The sequence below is a fragment of the Hemiscyllium ocellatum genome, chromosome 50 (assembly GCF_020745735.1).
Source record: "Hemiscyllium ocellatum isolate sHemOce1 chromosome 50, sHemOce1.pat.X.cur, whole genome shotgun sequence".
Taxonomy (NCBI): Eukaryota; Metazoa; Chordata; class Chondrichthyes; order Orectolobiformes; family Hemiscylliidae; genus Hemiscyllium; species Hemiscyllium ocellatum.
The window spans coordinates 3549630-3571661 of NC_083450.1; the positions used below are offsets into that span (position 1 = coordinate 3549630).

Below are 22032 nucleotides of genomic sequence, written 5' to 3' on the forward strand. Positions count from 1 at the left end.
CCTATCCCTGCCACCCCCTCCAGCACCTACACCCCCTCCCTATCCCTGCCACCCCCTCCAGCCCCTACACCCCCTCCCTATCCCTGCCACCCCCTCCAGCCCCAGCCTGTGGCGTATCCCCCATGGGGGCAGTGGGAGCTGATTGCGGCCTGGATTATGTGACTGTTTGCACCGTCAGGGACTGGGAAGGCCGTCACATGGTGTCCTGTCCCAGTCTGTCAGAACCCCCCCCACTCCCTGTGTTCATCGGGCCCGCACACCCGAACCTCGCTGTCCCTCCTCCCAATCCTTCCCTGCTCCCTCTCCCTGTGCTCCTGTCTGGACTGTCAGTGCTGTCCCCGGGTGGGCAGCAGGGTCCTCAGGGGGAGTTCCGGGAGAAAGCCAGGTTTATCGCTGTTCTGGAGCTGCGTGGCAGTTTTAGTCCCGATATTCTGTCCCTGTTGAAGAATCTACTCCCGCTCTGGGACAGCGTGTTCCTGAACACGCCTCCCAAATTCTCTTCCTCTTTTCCCCCCTCTCCCTCTGGTTAATTTTCCAGTTCCCCTCCATCCCCATCCCTGTCCCCCCTGGTGACTGTGAGAGACGATTCTTCCCCAGTCCCCTCTATCCAACTCCGCTATGTGATGGAAACTCCTCGAGTCAATCTCTCCCTGAACCTCCTCCACGCTGAGGGGAACAAACCCCAGCTTCTCACCATTCCCTCTCTCTCTCCCCGTCTCCCTCCCTCCCTATCTCCCCGGTTCTCTCTCTCTCACTCTCTCTCCCCTCCCGGTCTCTCTCTCTCTCTCAACCCTCTCCCCCTCCCCATCGCACTCGTTTGCTCTCTTTCACTCTCTCTCTCTCCTCCCTCCCCTTTCTCTATCTCTCACTCACTCTCTCCCTCCCCTCTCTCTCTCTCTCTCTCTCACTCACTCACTCTTTCCCTCCCCATTGCACTCATTTGCTCTCTCTCTCTCCTCCCTCCCACCTGTCTCCCTCTTCTCTCTCACTCTCTCCCTCCCTGTCTCTCTCACTCTCTCTCTCTTCCTCTTCTCTCTCACTCTCTCCCTCCCTGTCTCTCTCACTCTCTCCCTCCCTGTCTCTCTCACTCTCTCCCTCTTCTCTCTCACTCTCTCCCTCCCTGTCTCTCTCACTCTCTCCCTCCCTGTCTCTCTCACTCTCTCCCTCCCTGTCTCTCTCACTCTCTCCCTTCCTGTCTCTCTCACTCTCTCCCTTCCTGTCTCTCTCACTCTCTCCCTCCCTGTCTCTCTCACTCTCTCCCTTCCTGTCTCTCTCACTCTCTCCCTCCCTGTCTCTCTCACTCTCTCCCTCCCTGTCTCACTCACACCATCTCTCCCTTCCTGTCTCTCTCACTCTCTCCCTTCCTGTCTCTCTCACTCTCTCCCTCCCTGTCTCTCTCACTCTCTCCCTCCCTGTCTCTCTCACTCTCTCCCTCCCTGTCTCTCTCACTCTCTCCCTTCCTGTCTCTCTCACTCTCTCCCTCCCTGTCTCTCTCACTCTCTCCCTCCCTGTCTCTCTCACTCTCTCCCTTCCTGTCTCTCTCACTCTCTCCCTCCCTGTCTCTCTCACTCTCTCCCTCCCTGTCTCTCTCACTCTCTCCCTTCCTGTCTCTCTCACTCTCTCCCTCCCTGTCTCTCTCACTCTCTCCCTCCCTGTCTCTCTCACTCTCTCCCTTCCTGTCTCTCTCACTCTCTCCCTCCCTGTCTCTCTCACTCTCTCCCTCCCTGTCTCTCTCACTCTCTCCCTCCCTGTCTCTCTCACTGTCTCCCTTCCTGTCTCTCTCACTCTCTCCCTCCCTGTCTCTCTCACTCTCTCCCTCCCTGTCTCTCTCACTCTCTCCCTTCCTGTCTCTCTCACTCTCTCCCTCCCTGTCTCTCTCACTCTCTCCCTCCCTGTCTCTCTCACTCTCTCCCCCCTGTCTCTCTCACTCTCTCCCTCCCTGTCTCTCTCACTCTCTCCCTCCCTGTCTCTCTCACTCTCTCCCTCCCTGTCTCTCTCACTCTCTCCCTTCCTGTCTCTCTCACTCTCTCCCTTCCTGTCTCTCTCACTCTCTCCCTCCCTGTCTCTCTCACTCTCTCCCTCCCTGTCTCTCTCACTCTCTCCCTCCCTGTCTCTCTCACTCTCTCCCTCCCTGTCTCTCTCACTCTCTCCCTCCCTGTCTCTCTCACTCTCTCCCTCCCTGTCTCTCTCACTCTCTCCCTCCCTGTCTCACTCACTCTCTCCCTCCCTGTCTCTCTCACTCTCTCCCTCCCTGTCTCACTCACACCATCTCTCCCTCCCTGTCTCTCTCACTCTCTCCCTTCCTGTCTCTCTCACTCTCTCCCTCCCTGTCTCTCTCACTCTCTCCCTCCCTGTCTCTCTCACTCTCTCCCTCCCTGTCTCTCTCACTCTCTCCCTCCCTGTCTCTCTCACTCTCTCCCTCCCTGTCTCTCTCACTCTCTCCCTCCCTGTCTCACTCACTCTCTCCCTCCCTGTCTCTCTCACTCTCTCCCTCCCTGTCTCACTCACACCATCTCTCCCTCCCTGTCTCTCTCACTCTCTCCCTTCCTGTCTCTCTCACTCTCTCCCTCCCTGTCTCTCTCACTCTCTCCCTCCCTGTCTCTCTCACTCTCTCCCTCCCTGTCTCTCTCACTCTCTCCCTCCCTGTCTCTCTCACTCTCTCCCTCCCTGTCTCTCTCACTCTCTCCCTCCCTGTCTCTCTCACTCTCTCCCTCCCTGTCTCACTCACTCTCTCCCTCCCTGTCTCTCTCACTCTCTCCCTCCCTGTCTCACTCACACCATCTCTCCCTCCCTGTTTCTTTCCATCCCCCTCTCTCGGCCTCTGTCTCTTCCCATCTCTCTCTCTCTCACACACCATCCTTCCCCCACCGTCGCTCTCTCCCCCCGTATCACCGTCTCCCCCTCCCCCCGTATCACCGTCTCCCCCTCCCCCCGTATCACCGTCTCTCCCCCTCCCCCCGTATCACCGTCACCCCCTCCCCCCGTATCACCGTCTCTCCCCCCCCCCGTATCACCGTCTCCCCCTCCCCCCGTATCACCGTCTCTCCCCCTCCCCCCGTATCACCGTCTCTCCCCCTCCCCCCCCGTATCACCGTCTCCCCCTCCCCCCCGTATCACCGTCTCCCCCTCCCCCCCGTATCACCGTCTCTCCCCCTCCCCCCCGTATCACCGTCACCCCCCCCCCCCCATATCACCGTCTCTCCCCCCCCCCCCGTATCACCGTCTCCCCCTCCCCCCGTATCACCGTCTCCCCCTCCCCCCGTATCACCGTCTCTCCCCCTCCCCCCGTATCACCGTCTCTCCCCCTCCCCCCGTATCACCGTCTCCCCCTCCCCCCGTATCACCGTCTCCCCCCCCCTGTATCACCGTCTCTCCCCCCCCCATCTCCCTATCTCTCCCTGGGCTCTGGGTGCCTTCCTCAGTCTGGATGGGGGATATGGCCTGATGTGCCCCACTGGGCCCCCACCGCCCCTGTGCAGATGTCCAAGGGAGGGGGGTGAGTGGGGTGGGGGGTGTTTGAGGTGTTAGTGATAACCACAGACTCCCAGACTGCCCTCTCCGTACACACCAGGCTCCCGCTCAATCCCTCTGTATGTTGGGGACCAGAGAACTTCCCAGAATAAGGAGGGCACAGCCATCAGTTTGCTGTGAGTTCCTCCTGTCTCTCCCTTCGGACCAAGCCGGTCTATTCCCCCGGGATTAATTCCGTCATTTATCTCTACACGCCTGGAGATTGATGGCGATGCATTTGTAATTAGTGCCAAGTGTGAAATTTGGATCTGGTTGCCCATCTGTGCCTGTGGCCAGGCGGGCAGGGTGTCATTCCGAGGGAACGTGGCTGTAACGAGGAAGGGGGCCATTCCAATGCTTCATTCCGGGATGTGCCTTTCACAATGCTGCAGTCAGTGTGGGGAAGGGACCCCCTCACAGCCTCCTCACTGTGTTCTCGGATCACCCAGTGGCTTGCTATTCCACAGGGAACTTCATATACAGCAAGGTTTACTCTGTATCTAACCCCCGCGCTGTCCCTGTCCTGGGAGTGTTTGAGGGGGGACAGTGTAGAGGGAGCTTTACTCTGTATCTAACCCCGTGCTGTCCCTGTCCTGGGAGGGTTTGATGGGGGGACAGTGTAGAGGGAGCTTTATTCTGTATCTAACCCTGTGCTGTCCCTGTCCCTGGGAGTGTTTGATGGGGGGACAGTGTAGAGGGAGCTTTACTCTGTATCTAACCCTGCGCTGTCCCTGTCCCTGGGAGGGTTTGATGGGGGGACAGTGTAGAGGGAGCTTTATTCTGTATCTAACCCTGTGCTGTCCCTGTCCCTGGGAGTGTTTGATGGGGGGACAGTGTAGAGGAAGCTTTACTCTGTATCTAACCCCGTGCTGTCCCTGTCCCTGGGGGTGTTTGATGGGGGGACAGTGTAGAGGGAGCTTTACTCTGTATCTAACCCTGTGCTGTCCCTGTCCCTGGGGGTGTTTGATGGCGGGACAGTGTAGAGGGAGCTTTACTCTGTATCTAACCCTGTGCTGTCCCTGTCCCTGGGAGTGTTTGATGGGGGACAGTGTAGAGGGAGCTTTACTCTGTATCTAACCCCGTGCTGTCCCTGTCCTGGGAGTGTTTGAATCAGCTGGCGTCCCTTGACTGACTGAGTCTGAGGTGAAGCAGATGTAAGTTCCTACCCCCGGTTAGCACCGTGTTTGATCCGTCTCTCAGGCATTGTATTCCCAGCCAGTTCCGAGAGATGGTTTATAGTTGGGGTGCAGGACAGTGTCTGGAATTTCAGGGCACCTGGTCTGTGGGTGGAAATTGGGGTGGGGTTGATATCTGAGAGAGAGAGAGAGAGAGACTCTCCCTACCTTGGAGGACATAAGGATGCTGTTACCCGTATACAGTATTGAGTTGGCTTTGGAAATTCCAGTTTATTGTGGGGCTGACCTAACGGTGCTTAATAAACGCCAGCTATTCCGACTGGGAAGAGGGGCCACCATATTTAAAAATGTTTATTTGTATCTGCCACTCGGCTGAGACCAGACCTTGCGCCTATTGTTAGACCTGTATTGCTGTGACCTCCCCTCTCCCCCCCCCCACCCCCCTCCTGCTATAATTTATTTTTTAAAAAGAAGGAAGTGCTGGTAAGAAATTTTAAAGGTATATATTTTACACAGGAGTCGTGTTTTATGGAAATAAATTCCGTTGTAATTACCTCGCACAGTCTGGGGTCAGTGATTCACTCGCTGCCCACACGTCGGTTGTGGGCTTCCCTTCCCCACAGGGAGCCCACACAAAGAGATTCCAGTCCCAGCACCTTTTTTCCCAAAGGATCGCCACCGCCTTTGGGTGGACTGAACACTCATCGTCATCCTCTGCCCCACCACCCCACTGCCTCACCACATTAACACTGGAGCTGAACATGTGTCGCTGGAAAAGCGCAGCAGGTCAGGCAGCATCCAAAGAGCGGGAGAGTCGATGTTTCAGGCATAAGCCTGAATCTCGATTCCTGAAGAAGGGCTCATGCCCAAAACGGCGATTCTCCTGCTCCTTGGATGCTGCCTGACCTGCTGCGCTTTTCCAGCGACACGTTTTCAGCTCTGATCTCCAGCATCTGCAGTCCTCACTTTCTCCACATTAACACTGGACCCCCGTTCACATCTCAGGCCCTCCGTGTTCTCGGTTTCTGTGGGCGCTGGCCCTGATTTGTCAACAGCGTTTCCCCTCCCATTTTCCCTTGGACTGTGGGAAGGAAGTGGAGGACCTGGAAGAAACTCATGCAGATGCTGGGAGAGAATGTGCAAACTCCACACAGTCGCCAGAGGGTGGAATTGAACCTGGAATGGTCTTCCCCACATCCGTCTGGCCAAGACGTCTGGGTATGTTTTCACCAACATCCGCCAGCCCCCCAACCCCCTCCCCATCCCCTGCCAGCTTCGATACTCCAGTGGGTATGAACCAGGCCTGTCCAACCTTCTCCACCCCAGACAACCCAGCTCCAGTCTGGGTATGAGGCTGGGCAACATTGACCAGACCTGAACCCGTCCCAATGCAGCGACCACCTCCCTGAAATAGGGAGGGAGACCAAAACACTTGGACTCACTACGGTGTGGAAAGAGACCGTTCTGCTCATCTAGTCTCCACCAAGCACCTCACCCTCTCCATCTAACCCTGTATTTCACATGGTTAACCCACACGCCCTTGGACACCACGGGACAATTTCCCATGGCTAACCCACCCTAACCTGCACATCCCTGGGCACTATGGGACAATTTCCCATGGCGAACCCACCCTAACCTGCACATCCCTGGGCACTATGGGACAATTTCCCATGGCCAATCCACCCTAACCTGCACATCCCTGGGCACTATGGGACAATTTCCCAAAACCAATCCACCCTAACCTGCACATCCCTGGACACTATGGGACAATTTCCCATGGCCAACCCACCCTAACCTGCACATCCCTGGACACTATGGGACAATTTCCCATGGCCAATCCACCCTAACCTGCACATCCCTGGGCACTATGGGACAATTTCCCATGGCCAACCCACCCTAACCTGCACATCCCTGGGCACTACGGGACAATTTCCCATGGCCAATCCACCCTAACCTGCACATCCCTGGGCACTATGGGACAATTTCCCAAAACCAATCCACCCTAACCTGCACATCCCTGGACACTATGGGACAATTTCCCATGGCCAACCCACCTAACCTGCACATCCCTGGACACTATGGGACAATTTCCCATGGCCAATCCACCCTAACCTGCACATCCCTGGGCACTATGGGACAATTTCCCATGGCCAATCCACCCTAACCTGCACATCCCTGGAAACTATGGGACAATTTCCCATGGCCAATCCACTCTAACCTGCACATCCCTGGACACTATGGGACAATTTCCCATGGCCAATCCACCCTAACCTGTACATCCCTGGACACTACGGGACAATTTCCCATGGCCAATCCACACTAACCTGCACATCCCTGGGCACTATGGGACAATTTTCCATGACCAATCCACACTAACCTGCACATCCCTGGGCACTATGGGACAATTCCCCATGGCCAACCCACCCTAACCTGTACATCCCTGGGCACTATGGGACAATTTCCCATGGTCAACCCACCCTAACCTGCACATCCCTGGGCACTATGGGACAATTTCCCATGGCCAATCCACCCTAACCTGCACATCCCTGGGCACTATGGGACAATTTCCCAGAGCAACCCACCCTAACCTGTACATCCCTGGGCACTATGGGACAATTTCCCAGAGCAACCCACCCTAACCTGCACATCCCTGGGCACTATGGGACAATTTCCCATGGCCAATCCTCCCTGACTTGCACGTCTTTGGACTGTGGGAAGAAACTGGATGACCAGGAGGAAACCCACGCAGACACGGGGAGAATGTGCACACTCCCCACAGACAGTCCCCCGAGGGGGGAAATCGAACCTGGGTCCCTGGTGCTGTGAGGCAGCCGTGTCAAGTCTGTTGCTGAGCCACTGTCCCACTCAGGTCCCCCGGCAACGCAGAGTGATGCCAACGACATGGGTTCGATTCCCGCACTGATTGAGGTCACAAGGATGGACTCTCCCTGAAGCATTGACGGTAAAGCCGCCACCAATCGCCTCGCTCTAATGATGATGTGGGTGCCCCCAAATTAGAAGCCGCGCAACACCAGGTTATTAGACTATTTGAAATCACAAACTTTCAGAGCACTGCCCCTTTGCCTGACCAAAGGTTCTGATATCAAATACACCTGTTAGTCTAATAACCCGGTTTCATGTGACTCCCCTGAATGGGACTCCCTTTACTCCAGATGGGGGTCTCAATGGCAGCCCTGTCAAACTGCAGCGTAGCCTCTGCATTACCATCCCCTCTCGACGAACAACGACGCTCTGTTAGCTTTCCGAATTACCCGCTGTACCTGCTCACTAACTTTCTGTGACTCATCCACCAGGGTAGCCAGCTCCCTCTGCCACATCTTGCCAATCGGGCCAGAGCAGATTGCAACGAAACCAGAGTGTGGGACCCCAACTCCTTCCCCGAACACCCTCGCCCCCCCCCCCCACTCCTGAGATGAGAACAAATAAGAGGGGGTGGGAACACGTTATAAACACTCCCTCAAGTTGAAAGAAAGTAATCAGGCAGATTTAGATTTTTGGAAATTTTTTATTGAATTGAGCTAAAGTTTTTTTTTTGCCTTTTAAATAAAAGAGAATAAATTAAAAATAAATTAAATCAGAACCCGATTCCAACATATTTCACCTACTGGAATATTCTAAATGCTGTCCCATATTGCACTATCGAAACACGGCCAGAGAGAGACAGAGGTGCTGTGATAATCTGCAGTGAGTATTCATTACCCACAGCCTCATCCTATTGCTCTCACCGGACCCTCCCTCGTGTCTCAGGGCTCTGCTAATGCAGCATTTTCTGGCGATGTTACAATTCGGATTGAAATTTCTTCAACACCCCTTTTTATCCAAATGTGCAATAAATATTTACTCGATACAGGATGGGTGGGGGGGTAGATGGCAGAAGATGAGCAATACCTTTTGAGATTTTGCTTCCCCATCTACAAGGTCCACCACTCTTCAGAAAGTGTGGCATTTTTGTGTGTCCACACACAGGGGACCATGGTCTTTTCTCCCCCCCCCCCCCTTGAGAAGGTGGGGGTGAGCTGCCTACTTGAACCACTACAGCACCTCCCCTCGCCCCCATCTGATGGAGGGCTGGTGCTGTTAAGGGAGTGACCGCCAGGATTTTGACCCCAGTGAAACTGAAGGGGCAGCCAAATTGGGATGGTGTGGGGCTCGGAGAGGAACTGGCGGTTGTGTCCGAGTACCTCCTGGATGGAAGTGGACGTGGGTTTGGAAGGTGTTGTCCAGCCTCAGTGAATTTCTGCCGTGCACCTTGTAGATGGTACACACTGCTGCGACTGAGCGTCGGTGGTGGAGGGAGTGGATGTGGTGCCAATCATGTGGGGACTGCTTCGTTCTGGCTGGTGTTGAGCTTCTTGAGTGTTGTCAGAGCTGCCCCCATCCAGGGCAAGTCGGGAGTATTGCCACATTCCTGACTTGTGCCTTGTAGATGGTGGACAGGCTTTGGGGGGAGTCAGGAGGTGAGGTATTCCATGCAGGATGCCCAGCCTCTGACCTGCTTTTGTAACCACTGGGCTTATATGGTGGGACCAGCTCAGTTTCTGGTCAGTGGTAACCCTAATGAAGTTGACACTGGAGGGATTCAGCAATGGCAACTACATTGGACGTCAAGGGGGTGATGGTTAGATTCTCTCTTGTTGGAGATGGTAACCCCCCAGGATGTTGACAGTGGGGAGGAATTCAGTGATGATCACCATTGGACATCAAGGGGGTGATGGTTAGACTCTCTCTTGTTGGAGATGGTAGCCCCCAGGATGTTGACAGTGGTTGAGGGAGTGGGGGAGGAATTCAGTGATGATAACCATTGTACGTCAAGGGGGTGATGGTTAGACTCTCTCTTGGAGATGAAAACTGGGCTGTGGTGTGAATTGGGGAGATCTTTTCAGGTGCTGATTAATGGCAATCTAGTAAGGCTGGGGGGGGGGCAGAATAATGTTCGGGGGATGTGGGTTTGAATCCCAAAATAGCAGCTGGTAAAATTTAAATTCAAATAAATAACGAAACCTGGATTTGGAATCTCGAGAGATCGCGACAACTGTAATTGAATGAGGTTTAATAATACCCGAGGGTGGGGGGGGGGGAGGGACGAGGAAGGAAATCTGCCCAGCTTTCATTTACATATAAACAGCAGCTTTCCCCTTGGCCCATTTCTTGCTCCTGTCCCCAGAGAGAGAGAGAGACGGGGGATCATTTAAAAAGTGTGCCCCACAAAACAGAAAATGCTTGAAGCTTTTGTCAGGAGAATATGTGAGGCCTCAGGGGTTACAGGCTAAAGGAGACGGGGAGGCTGGGACTGAGATAGGGAGAAAAGTCTTCACCCAGAGAGTGGGAGAGCCTGGGAAATCCTCTGGCCAGAACGTTGGACGGTTTCAAGGAGGAGTTGGATACTGTTCTAAAGGGGAGGAAGCGAGGAACAGGGGACTCAGTTGGATGATTGGTAGTACTGAATGGTGGAGTAGGGCCGAATGGCCTACTCTCACTTCAATTTTCCACAATGCCAGCTTTTGTCATCCTTCAGGGCATTGACGTTGCGCTGAGGGCATCAGGGTAAGTGTTACCTCATGCCTTGGGGCACCCTTCCTGATCAATAACGTTTTGGGGTGTAGGATGGGGGGGGGGGGGAATATGGATAATTTGAGGTCTGGATGGCATCACCAGGCCCTCCCCCATTGAACATCTCACCCCCTGGTGGAAGACGGGGGCCATCTTGAACAAAAGCAGAATGGGAGGGTGGAGAGACTGTGGAGGGGATGGGGGAAGGGGAGTACGGGTCAGTCTCTGGCTTGCTTCATGTTAGCTGTGGTTTCCCCACGCCCCTCCTTCCCATTTGCACCCACTCCCCCCCCACCCCCACACAAACAACAACACCTAAACGGAGCAAATTTCCAAGTGAAAGGACAACAATCCGTCGATTGAGATACCCAGGTCATATCCCAGCGGTAGAGACCAGGCCAGGAAATTGGGAACGGTGTCCGGTTGCGAGGTGTCCCTCCTGAAGAGCTGGCCGGAGACGGACTGGGCTGGGAGATAGATTCGGGGGAGAAAACGGGGGGGGGGGGGGGGGGGGAGGGGAGAGAGGAAACAGTCTGACATCTCCTTCCAGCAATGAGCCTAGAACAGATTGGAGTTCAGGAGAGAGAAGGTGGGATGGACGAGGGGTGGGGGAAGGGGGGGAGCAGAGTAAGGAGAGGAAACAGCGGGGGAGATGGTGGTGGGGTGGGGAACGTGATGGGGAACAACGTGGGGGAGGGGGGAGTAATTGAAGTAGGGAGGGTGAAGAATGTGACATGGGGGTGTTGAGGTGAGGGAGATGGAAACAGCGATGGGAGGGGTGTTGGGGAGGGAGGGGTGAAAATGGGGAGGGAGGTGAGGGAGGGATGAAGATGGGGGGAGTGTTGCAGGGAGGAGAGGGAGGAGTGAAGATGGGAGGAGTGTTGGAGGGAGGAGAGGGAGGAGTGAAGATGGGAGGAGTGTTGGAGGGAGGTGAGGAAGGGGTGAAGATGGGGGGAGTGTTGGAGGGAGGTGAGGGAGGGATGAAGATGGGGGGAGTGTTGGGGAGGGAGGTGAGGGAGGGATGAAGATGGGGGGAGTGTTGGAGGGAGGAGAGGGAGGAATGAAGATGGGGGGAGTGTTGGGGAGGGAGGGGTGAAGATGGGGTGAGTGTTGGAGGGAGGTGAGGAAGGGGTGAAGATGGGGGGAGTGTTGGAGGGAGGGATGAAGATGGGGGGAGTGTTGGAGGGAGGAGAGGGAGGGATGAAGATGGGGGGAGTGTTGGAGGGAGGGGTGAAGATGGGGTGAGTGTTGGTGGGAGGTGAGGGAGGGATAAAGATCGGGTGAGTGTTGGGGAGGGAGGTGAGGGAGGGATGAAGATCGGGTGAGTGTTGGGGAGGGAGGTGAGGGAGGGATGAAGATGGGGGGAGTGTTGGGGAGGGAGGGATGAAGATGGGAGGGTGTTGGAGGGAGGAGAGGGAGGGGTGAAGATGGGGGGAGTGTTGGTGGGAGGTGAGGGTGGAAAGAGGAATGGGTCAACAAGGTGGCGAGGAGGAGAGCAATGGGGGATGGGGTAAGAAGAGATGGTGAGGATTCAGGGAGGAGGGAGGGAGAGGGGCCAACATGAGGTTGGGGAAAGGATGGTGGGGATTGGACAGCATGGAAGGTGTGGTGGTGGGGAGAGAGGGCACAACAACGGGTTGGGTGAAAGGGAGGACGGAGTGAGTGTGAAAGGGGAGAGTGGAAATTAGAGATGGGGACAAGGATGAGATAAATAGGGGAAGAGACAAGATGGTTGTAAAAGGAGATAGAGAGTGTGAAAGAGAAAGGGGGAGAAAGAGAGAGAGTGGTTAATGGTGGGGAAGAGGTGCTCAGCGCTCAGTAATGGGCAGCACCAAGCACGGCATGCTGCATTGTGGGATACCACAGTGGGTCATGGGTCACACAGGGTCACCTCAATCAGTAACATCAGCACCAGCTCCTCACCCAGTACCCAGCACCCAGCACCCAGCACCCAGTACCCAGCACCCAGTACCCAGCACCCAGTACCCAGTACCCAGCACCCAGTACCCAGCACCCAGCACCCAGCACCCAGTACCCAGCACCGAACCAAGGGCAGCTCACTGTGCAGTCAGGCAGCTCCAGCCATCCCCACCCCATCCAAATCCCACAGCCTCACTCTGTACCTGATGGGGCACCATCTCGAGGGAGCTTTACTCTGTATCTAACCCCGTGCTGTCCCTGTCCTGGGAGTGTTTGATGGGGGACAGTGTAGAGGGAGCTTTACTCTGTATCTAACCCCGTGCTGTCCCTGTCCCTGGAAGTGTTTGATTGGGGGACAGTGTAGAGGGAGCTTTAATCTGTATCTAACCCCATGCTGTCCCTGTCCTGGGCAGTGTTTGATGGGGGGACAGTGTAGAGGGAGCTTTACTCTGTATCTAACCCCATGCTGTCCCTGGGAGTGTTTGATGGGGGACAGTGTAGAGGGAGCTTTACTCTGTATCTAACCCCGTGCTGTCCCTGTCCTGGGAGTGTTTGATGGGGGGACAATGTAGAGCGAGCTTTACTCTGTATCTAACCCCATGCTGTCCCTGGGAGTGTTTGATGGGGGACAGTGTAGAGGGAGCTTTACTCTGTATCTAACCCCGTGCTGTCCCTGTCCCTGGAAGTGTTTGATGGGGGACAGTGTAGAGGGAGCTTTACTCTGTATCTAACCCCGTGCTGTCCCTGTCCCTGGAAGTGTTTGATTGGGGGACAGTGTAGAGGGAGCTTTAATCTGTATCTAACCCCGTGCTGTCCCTGTCCCTGGGAGTGTTTGATGGGGAGAGTGTAGAGGGAGCTTTACTCTGTATCTAACCCTGTGCTGTCCCTGTCCTGGGAGTGTTTGATGGGGAGACAGTGTAGAGGGAGCTTTACTCTGTATCTAACCCCGTGCTATCCCTGTCCTGGGGTGTGTTTAGGAGGGAGCTGTAATCTCTCCCCAGCCCTGTGCTCCAACCTGCCTGTAGCAGGGCAGGGGCCAGTCCAGCTTTCTCCTGGTTGGGCTCCCTGTGCTCTGCCCTGGCGGCTGGTCCCTCCCTGGGAATTGGTGCAGTCACAGTCCCCATGAGCCATTGTGGTGTCCCCAGTCAGAGTAGCTGAGGGTGCTCAGAGACCTTGCAAGCACTGGGCACACAGAAGTAGGTCAGACATTAACACTGCGAGTACAGGCCACAGAGAGGGAATATATCAATACAAACATGGAGATCTACACACATTTTAAAATAAATGCCACAGTGCACACACACACGCACACACGCAGTGGAAATTCCAAGTGTGTTTCTTTTTAAGCCCCACTGGTTGTCGCCAGGCAACCAATGTGGAATTTTCCAGGAAGTGCAAAGTCATGTTTGGTTTCTGCGCCATAAGCGTTTTTTTAATGACAACCGAAAAAAGGAGGAAGGACAGTCCTTAAATAATAGGGAGAGGCGGAGAGAGCATGCTGCCAGGGAACTGGGCCGGAGCTGAGCAGGCCCGAGCGGAACTCATCACCTTGCACGCTTCAGGATCCACCGCAAGAGTGCCATGTTTCCGGCCCTCGCAACAATTTCCAGCGCGTGGAGAAAAGGGCCGTTGCAAGGTCGCCTCTTTGCCTAGCGTTCCCTGTTACACGCCCCGCCAATCAGAGCAAGCGGCACCGTTATCTTCCCCGCGTTGCAAACCGCTGGATTTGGTGTTCTTGCACGTGTGTCCTGAAGCATGAACGATGAAAAGCTGGTGCAACATGTGTCTCTCTCTTTTCTAAAATAAAAGATCGGGGTAGGTTGAGGGTAAAGGGGGGGGAGGGGGGAGGTTTGGTATTGGTGATCGGGGAAGGGGAGGGCAGAGGTGGTCAGTGTCAGGACCCTGAGTGACGTCCTGAATCAGGCACTTACTCTGCCAATTTGGATAAGGTTGGGAAATTGGGGAGGGGAAGCTCCATGTCCCTGCCTTTTACCCCCCACTCCTGCCCACAAATACCTTTACCCTTCCTGAGTAAAAATCTGTCTTAGCCTTGAATATCCTGAATGCCCCAGCCTTGACAGCCCTCTGTCCCACACACTCACTCTCCCTCAGAGAGAGAAAAATCAATCCCTCCTTATCTCTGTCTTCGATGGGGAGGCCCCTTACTCGGAGGTGATGCTCCCTCTGGTCCCTGGACTCTCCCACACACCGAGGGGAAGCGCCCTCTCCACATCCCACCCCATCAACGTCCCCCTGAGCACATTAACTGAGATACTGCAGACCAGAAACAAGAACAGAAATTGCTGGAAAAGCTCGGCAGATCTGGCAGCATGGGTGGAGAGAAAGCAGAGTTAACGTTTCGGGTCCGGTGATCCTTCCTCAGAATCCTACGACCCAGAACGTTAACTCTGATTTCTCTCCACATTTCTGCCTGAGCTTTTCTAGCAGATTCTGTTTTTGTCCTGAGATTCTTGTCTCCATTTTTCTTAACTCCCACCTGACTTGACCTCTCCCTCATAAGACAGTCCTTCCATCCCCAGGATCAGGCGAGTGAATCTGTGCTGTACATCTCCTGACTCTAAATGGGGCGAGATTGGGTTAGGATATCTAGGTCAGCATGGAGGAGTTGGGCTGAAGGGTCTGTTTCCATGCTATACATCTCCATGACTCTAAATGGGGCTAGCTTGGGTTAGGATATCTGGGTCAGCATGGAGGAGTTTGGCCGAAGGGTCTGTTTCCGAGCAGTATATCTCCATGACTCTAAATGGGGCTAGATTGGGTTAGGATATCTGGGTCAGCATGGAGGTGTTGGGCTGAAGGGTCTGTTTCCATGCTATACATCTCCATGACTCTAAATGGGACTAGATTGGGTTAGGATATCTGGGTCAGCATGGAGGAGTTGGGCTGAAGGGTCTGTTTCCATGCTATACATCTCCATGACTCTAAATGGGGCTAGCTTGGGTTAGGATATCTGGGTCAGCATGGAGGAGTTGGGCCGAAGGGTCTGTTTCCGAGCAGTATATCTCCATGACTCTAAATGGGGCTAGATTGGGTTAGGATATCTGGGTCAGCATGGAGGTGTTGGGCTGAAGGGTCTGTTTCCATGCTATACATCTCCATGACTCTAAATGGGACTAGATTGGGTTAGGATATCTGGGTCAGCATGGAGGAGTTGGGCTGAAGGGTCTGTTTCCATGCTATACATCTCCATGACTCTAAATGGGGCTAGCTTGGGTTAGGATATCTGGGTCAGCATGGAGGAGTTGGGCCGAAGGGTCTGTTTCTGAGCAGTACATCTCTATGACTCTAAATGAAACTAGATTGGGTTAGGATACCTGGGTCAGCATGGAGGAGTTGGGCTGAAGGGTCTGTTTCCATGCTGCACATCTCTATGACTCTAAATGAGACTAGATTGGGTTAGGATATCTGGGGCAGCATGGACAAGTTGGGCTGAAGGGTCTGTTTCCATGCTGTATATCTCTATAGCTCTCAGTCCCTCAACGCTGCAGCTTTCTGCAGTCTTTCTCCATTGAAATAACGTTCAGCTTCTCTGCCCTTCCCTCCAAGGTGCGTACCCTCGCCTTTCCCCCAGGTTTCTGTCCATGCCCTTAACCTCCTGCACACTCTTTGGGCCATCTGCTTGTGAGGGTGAATACTGAGAGCAAGGGAAACCCAGGAGAGAGAGAGAGGAGGAGGAGGAGAGGGCTGGGAACTGGAAGAGCAAGGGGGGGTGAAGGGGTTGGAGAGGAAAGGCCCAGGAGGAGGGTGGGCTGGGGAAGAAGAGTCCTTCAGGGACTATGGTTCTTCCACGCCCAGCAACGCTAGTGACAGCACAGCCAGCGAGAGAGAGAGCGCGAAAGCAACAACACAGAAAAGGCGACAGGCAAAAATGGCACTGAGGGAGCGGGACAAGAAATGAAGGACTCCCCCATATTCCGTTTGTAAATGAAAGCATCAGGCTAACAGTCAACGGTGACGCTGAGAGGTACTGACAGACAATGGCACAACCCACAATACCACAGGTTCAAAGGGCGCGGGTGGGCAAGACTTGGGGGGGGGGTCATTGATACAAAAACGAAGCAACCACCCAGAACGCAATATCATGAAAGACAACATCGAATCCACGGGCAGAAAAAAAAATAAAGGAAGAAAAATAACGCACAGCACAACTGCAAAAGATACTGTTTGTCATGCAACGGAGCAAGACTGTGAACAGGACAGTTTGGATAAATCTTATTGCAAATCTCTTGCGAAAAAAAAAAGACACCTAATTCCGACGATATAACTTACTGGGACGAGCCTTCTGTGTCCCGGGACAGATTTAAAGAGGTTGCTTTAACTCAGCGTCGGAGGGGTATGACGCTGTGTGGGTGTGGCAGCTGGCGCCTGCAGACTTTATATTTTTTGTGATGGGGCGCGTGCGTTTTGTGTATTAAAATGAGAACATAAAGAGGGATGGATAACAGAGACAGGGGGGGGGGGGGGGAGAGGGGGAGGGAATGTCAGTGAAGGACAAACACAAAAAATGGAAATTAAGAGCAGAGAAGGGGGGAGAAAAAATCCATTGTCAACATTGCTTTTGCCCTTGCACACTTTTAGATTTAATTCAAAGAAAAATAAAGGGTTAAGGGACGAGGCGGTGGGAGAGTCACTCACAGGCAACACGACAAAGGGGGAGGAGGGGGCTAGGAACACGCAACTTAGCTTCAAATGAAAAGAAAGTGTACATGCTAGAGACGGATGGGACACATTTTAACAGCAGCCTGCCCCCCTCCCACCCCCCTCAGTCACTCCCAATGTCCATGATAGAGTGCAATGTGGTTTAGGGTAACCTGTGATGATTTGGCGTTTCTCCAGTGATGAGGTGTAGCTGGGGTCAGGGGTGGGGGAGAGTAGAGGTCAGGGTCCCTCTTGTACCCTCCCTGTCTCCCCTTCCCAAACTTTCAGGGGGACAATGGCCTAGCACTATTGTGGCTGACTCAGGGACACTGGGAATGCTCTGGCGTCCCCGTCCAAATCTTGCCAGGGCAGATTCAATCAAAATCTGGAATTGGATTTTAGCGTTAGACTTAAGTGCCTGATGATGACAACCAAAAGGCATCTGGATGGATACATTAATAAGAAGGGTTTGGAGGGATATGAGCCAATGGGATTAGATGAGTCTGGTCAGTATGGAGGTGTTGGGCTGAAAGGTCTGTGTCCGTGCTGTACATCACGATGACTACGAATCCATGAAAACCCCATCTGGTTCACTCATGTCCTTCAGGGAAGGAACCTGCCATCCTTACCCGGTCTGGCCTACACGTGACTCCAGACCCACAGCCATGTGGTTGGCTCTTAACTGCCCCCCTAGGATGGGCCTAACCACCAATGCCCTGACCCCATGAATGAGAGTAAAAAGGGACGGCCCAGAGAGAGCGGAGAGGGGGAGCCAAACTCACCCAGGGTCGCGGTGGTCATTATGGTGGTTTCTCTGAGTGGCACTCATCAATACACTCGTCCAGAGGGCACATACGAGCTGAGGAGGCAGGGAATGGCGATGCCAGGGGGACATGGATACCGCTGGCCAATGGTTGACCAACCCTGGGTGCCTCCCTTTTCTGGGTGACAGCAGTGCAGATGTGCCGCTCTGGGCTTGGAGTCACACAGAGGGGAAGGACCCCAAACATACCTCCCCAGCGAGGGATTGTGTGAGAGCCAACATTAGGTTTCTGTTCTACGATTTAAGAGTTTTATTTTCCAAAAAAAACCTGCTTTAACGTCTTGCCAGCTGCCGGGCTGGGGATTCGGACCCAGCGAGGGGATCGTGTGGGGAGGAGTGCCAGGCTTGTTAGCCCAGCGACGTTAGCTCAATGCCAACACCTCTCCTACGTCATACGGGCATCAGAGCTCCTGACTGGTAACGGACAAGGGGGCAGACAATGGTGGAGGTGAGATTACCACTAGACTATGAATCCAGAGATCCAGATGGCGTTCTGGGAGCCTGGGTTTGAACCTTGGCGTGGCAGAATCTGAATTTACGGCATAGCGTCCCTCGTGACTCCTGACAGCGATTGCCCAGAGAGGCCCATTAGTGCTCCTAGTAAATTAATAAAACACTTCCTCCATGTAGTGGTGGGGAGGGGGGTGACAGCCAGCGACAACCACACCCCCTGACCGAATCCGGAAATAATCTGGGGGAAGGGAAGGGACAGTGAGGGGTCGCGGGAGACACAGTTTGGAACCCAGATAAATGCCACCACTCCCGAAGTGAGTTGGAGGGTACACCATCGAACAGGGCTGCCATTTCTAAAGGCAGGGGGTGACGGTGACAGAGATAAGTTTCCCCTACAAATTTGGAACCATTGTGTGTAAAGAGAGAAGGACAAAATAAATAAATGAGAGGGAAAAGATGCATTTGTTTGGCTGTTTGGGACTGACTCAGTAACATTGCAGGCGGATTGGGCAAAAGCATAAAAACAAAGACATATTTGTGAGATTCACAGCATGATATAAACAGGAAACTCTTCGTCTGAATAAAGAAAAACTTCATCCTTATTAACCGCGTCAACATTTAAACAATGCTCTCTGATTGGTCAGTACATTGCAAGATGGTCCCTGACAATCTATCCACATCAGGACAGCGCACTCATTCAGAATGAAACATTAATGACCCTGTTCTCATGTTTCCTTTTAAAATAAAGACACATGCAGTTAAAAACCATGCTCTCGCTGTTCCTATTGATCCAAAGGTGGACGGTGCGATGGGGAGAGAGTGGGATGCAGACTGCAACTGGAGTTTCGGAATAATGCTCCCTTTAATATCCCACCCAGTCTAATCCCACTCTCCCCCCTCACTCCCTGTAATATCCCACCCAGTCTAATCCCACTCTCCCCACTCCCTTTAATATCCCACCCAGTCTAATCTCACTCTCCCCACTCCCTTTAATATCCCACCCAGTCTAATCCCACTCTCCCCACTCCCTTTAATATCCCACCCAGTCTAATCCCACTCTCCCCCCTCACTCCCCACTCCCTTTAATATCCCACCCAGTCTAATCCCACTCTCCCCCCTCACTCCCCACTCCCTTTAATATCCCACCCAGACTAATCCCACTCTCCCCCCTCACTCCCCACTCCCTTTAATATCCCACCCAGTCTAATCCCACTCTCCCCCCTCACTCCCCACTCCTTGTAATATCCCACCCAGTCTAATCCCACTCTCCCCCCTCACTCCCTTTAATATCCCACCCAATCTAATCCCACTCTCCCCCCTCACTCCCCACTCCCTTTAATATCCCACCCTGTGTAATGCCTGAATTCTCTCCTGGTCCACTCGGATCCTCTCCTGAGTTCAGAAACGATCACTAACAAATTATCCGCACACTCCCGGGCCCTGTCTCACCTTGAGCATCTCCTCAGCTTGAGGGGGGTCATGTCCCCTCTTGTCATCCCCCCCCCCCCACTCCCCTTGGTGATTGTACCCCGAATTGCTGGCACCCCTACACCCACCAATGCCAACCCATCCCCACTCCCCGTGCCCATTTCCCGGGCAGTATCCTGGGCGACGAGGGAGTGGTGGTGAGGTTCTGCGAGGTGTTAATGGCCGGGCAGGCACAGCATCGAGAGGAGTGCTGTGATGGAGCTGGGGGGTGGGGGGGATGAGGATGGTGGGTTAAGGCCTGTGGCCTGCCTGTTTGGGATTCGCGTCCATGGGCTCTGGGTGTGTTAGCTCCCCCACCCCATGCGCCCCTCCCAAGTCCCACTCCCTTGGCTCTCGATGCACACGTACCTGCCGGGCCTAGTAGGGCCTGTTGGCGTCTTTCGGTCTCTTCAGCTGGACCTTTAACCTCTTTGTTCCGATCTGGAAGCCGTTCATGGCCTGGATGGAAGCCTGTGCACTAGCTGGGTGATCGAAGCTGACAAAACCTGCACACACACACACACAGCAGCGTGAGGGGGGGGGGGGGGAACCAGAGAGGCGGGGCAGGAGGGAGGGTAAGGGATAGTCATTATCCTGGCTTGAACCACTCACTCCCACTCAACCTTCACACGCCCACCCTCCCCTGGGTGACCACTGCGTCCTCTCCTATACCTGGCCCTGGCCAGGCAGCGCCACAGGGATAGGTAGCCATGCCACCGGGGAGGAGGGTCACTGCTGAGGGAGCGGGCACTGTCGGAGGGTCAGTGCTGAGGGAGTGGGCACTGTCGGAGGGTCAGTGCTGAGGGAGTGGGCACTGTCAGAGGGTCAGTGCTGAGGGAGTGCCGCACTGTCGGAGGGTCAGTGCTGAGGGAGTGGGCACTGTCGGAGGGTCAGTGCTGAGAGAGCGCCGCACTGTTGGAGGGTCAGTGCTGAGGGAGTGCAGCACTGTCGGAGGGTCAGTGCTGAGGGAGTGCAGCACTGTCGGAGGGTCAGTGCTGAGGGAGTGGGCACTGTCGGAGGGTCAGTACTGAGGGAGTGGGCACTGTCGGAGGGTCAGTGCTGAGGGAGCAGGCACTGTCAGAGGGTCAGTGCTGAGGGAGTGCCGCACAGTCGGAGGGTCAGTGCTGAGGGAGTGGGCACTGTCGGAGGGTCAGTGCTGAGGGAGTGGGCACTGTCAGAGGGTCAGTGCTGAGGGAGTGCCGTACTGTCGGAGGGTCAGTGCTGAGAGAGCGCCGCACTGTCGGAGGGTCAGTGCTGAGGGAGTGCCGCACAGTCGGAGGGTCAGTGCTGAGGGAGTGGGCACTGTCGGAGGGTCAGTGCTGAGGGAGTGGGCACTGTCAGAGGGTCAGTGCTGAGGGAGTGCCGTACTGTCGGAGGGTCAGTGCTGAGAGAGCGCCGCACTGTCGGAGGGTCAGTGCTGAGGGAGTGCAGCACTGTCGGAGGGTCAGTGCTGAGGGAGTGGGCACTGTCAGAGGGTCAGTGCTGAGGGAGTGCCGTACTGTCGGAGGGTCAGTACTGAGGGAGTGGGCACTGTCGGAGGGTCAGTGCTGAGGGAGTGGGCACTGTCGGAGGGTCAGTGCTGAGGGAGTGCCGTACTGTCGGAGGGTCAGTGCTGAGGGAGCGCCGCACTGTCGGAGGGTCAGTGCTGAGGGAGTGGGCACTGTTGGAGGGTCAGTGCTGAGAGAGCGCCGCACTGTTGGAGGGTCAGTGCTGAGGGAGTGCAGCACTGTCGGAGGGTCAGTACTGAGGGAGTGGGCACTGTCGGAGGGTCAGTGCTGAGGGAGTGGGCACTGTCAGAGGGTCAGTGCTGAGGGAGTGCCGTACTGTCGGAGGGTCAGTGCTGAGGGAGTGGGCACTGTCAGAGGGTCAGTGCTGAGGGAGTGCCGCACTGTCGGAGGGTCAGTGCTGAGGGAGTGGGCACTGTTGGAGGGTCAGTGCTGAGAGAGCGCCGCACTGTTGGAGGGTCAGTGCTGAGGGAGTGCAGCACTGTCGGAGGGTCAGTACTGAGGGAGTGGGCACTGTTGGAGGGTCAGTGCTGAGGGAGTGGGCACTGTCAGAGGGTCAGTGCTGAGGGAGTGGGCACTGTCGGAGGGTCAGTGCTGAGAGAGCGCTGCACTGTCGGAGGGTCAGTGCTGAGGGAGTGGGCACTGTCGGAGGGTCAGTGCTGAGGGAGTGGGCACTGTCAGAGGGTCAGCGCTGAAGGAATGCCGTACTGTCAGAGGGTCAGGGCTGAGGGAGTGGGCACTGTCAGAGGGTCAGTGCTGAGGGAGTGCCGCACTGTCGGAGGTTCAGTGCTGAGGGAGTGCCGTACTGTCGGAGGGTCAGTGCTGAGGGAGTGGGCACTGTCGGAGGGTCAGTGCTGAGGGAGTGGGCACTGTCAGAGGGTCAGTGCTGAGGGAGTGCCGTACTGTCGGAGGGTCAGTGCTGAGGGAGTGGGCACTGTCAGAGGGTCAGTGCTGAGGGAGTGCCGCACTGTCGGAGGGTCAGTGCTGA

The 22032-nt window shown here is 55.0% G+C and overlaps 1 protein-coding gene across 1 annotated transcript in view; it reads right to left on the reverse strand.

The window, feature by feature from the left end:
• Positions 1-10562: 10562 nt before the first annotated feature.
• Positions 10563-22032, reverse strand: part of LOC132805474 (CUGBP Elav-like family member 3-A) — a 73187-nt gene continuing 61717 nt past the window's right edge. Inside the window, exons 13-14 of the mRNA XM_060820569.1 lie at positions 19909-20045; positions 10563-10775 (exon numbers count right to left, since the gene is read on the reverse strand). Coding sequence (XP_060676552.1) covers positions 19918-20045 — 128 coding nt within the window. The 3' untranslated portion in view covers positions 10563-10775; positions 19909-19917. The remainder of the gene's footprint in view (positions 10776-19908; positions 20046-22032) is intronic.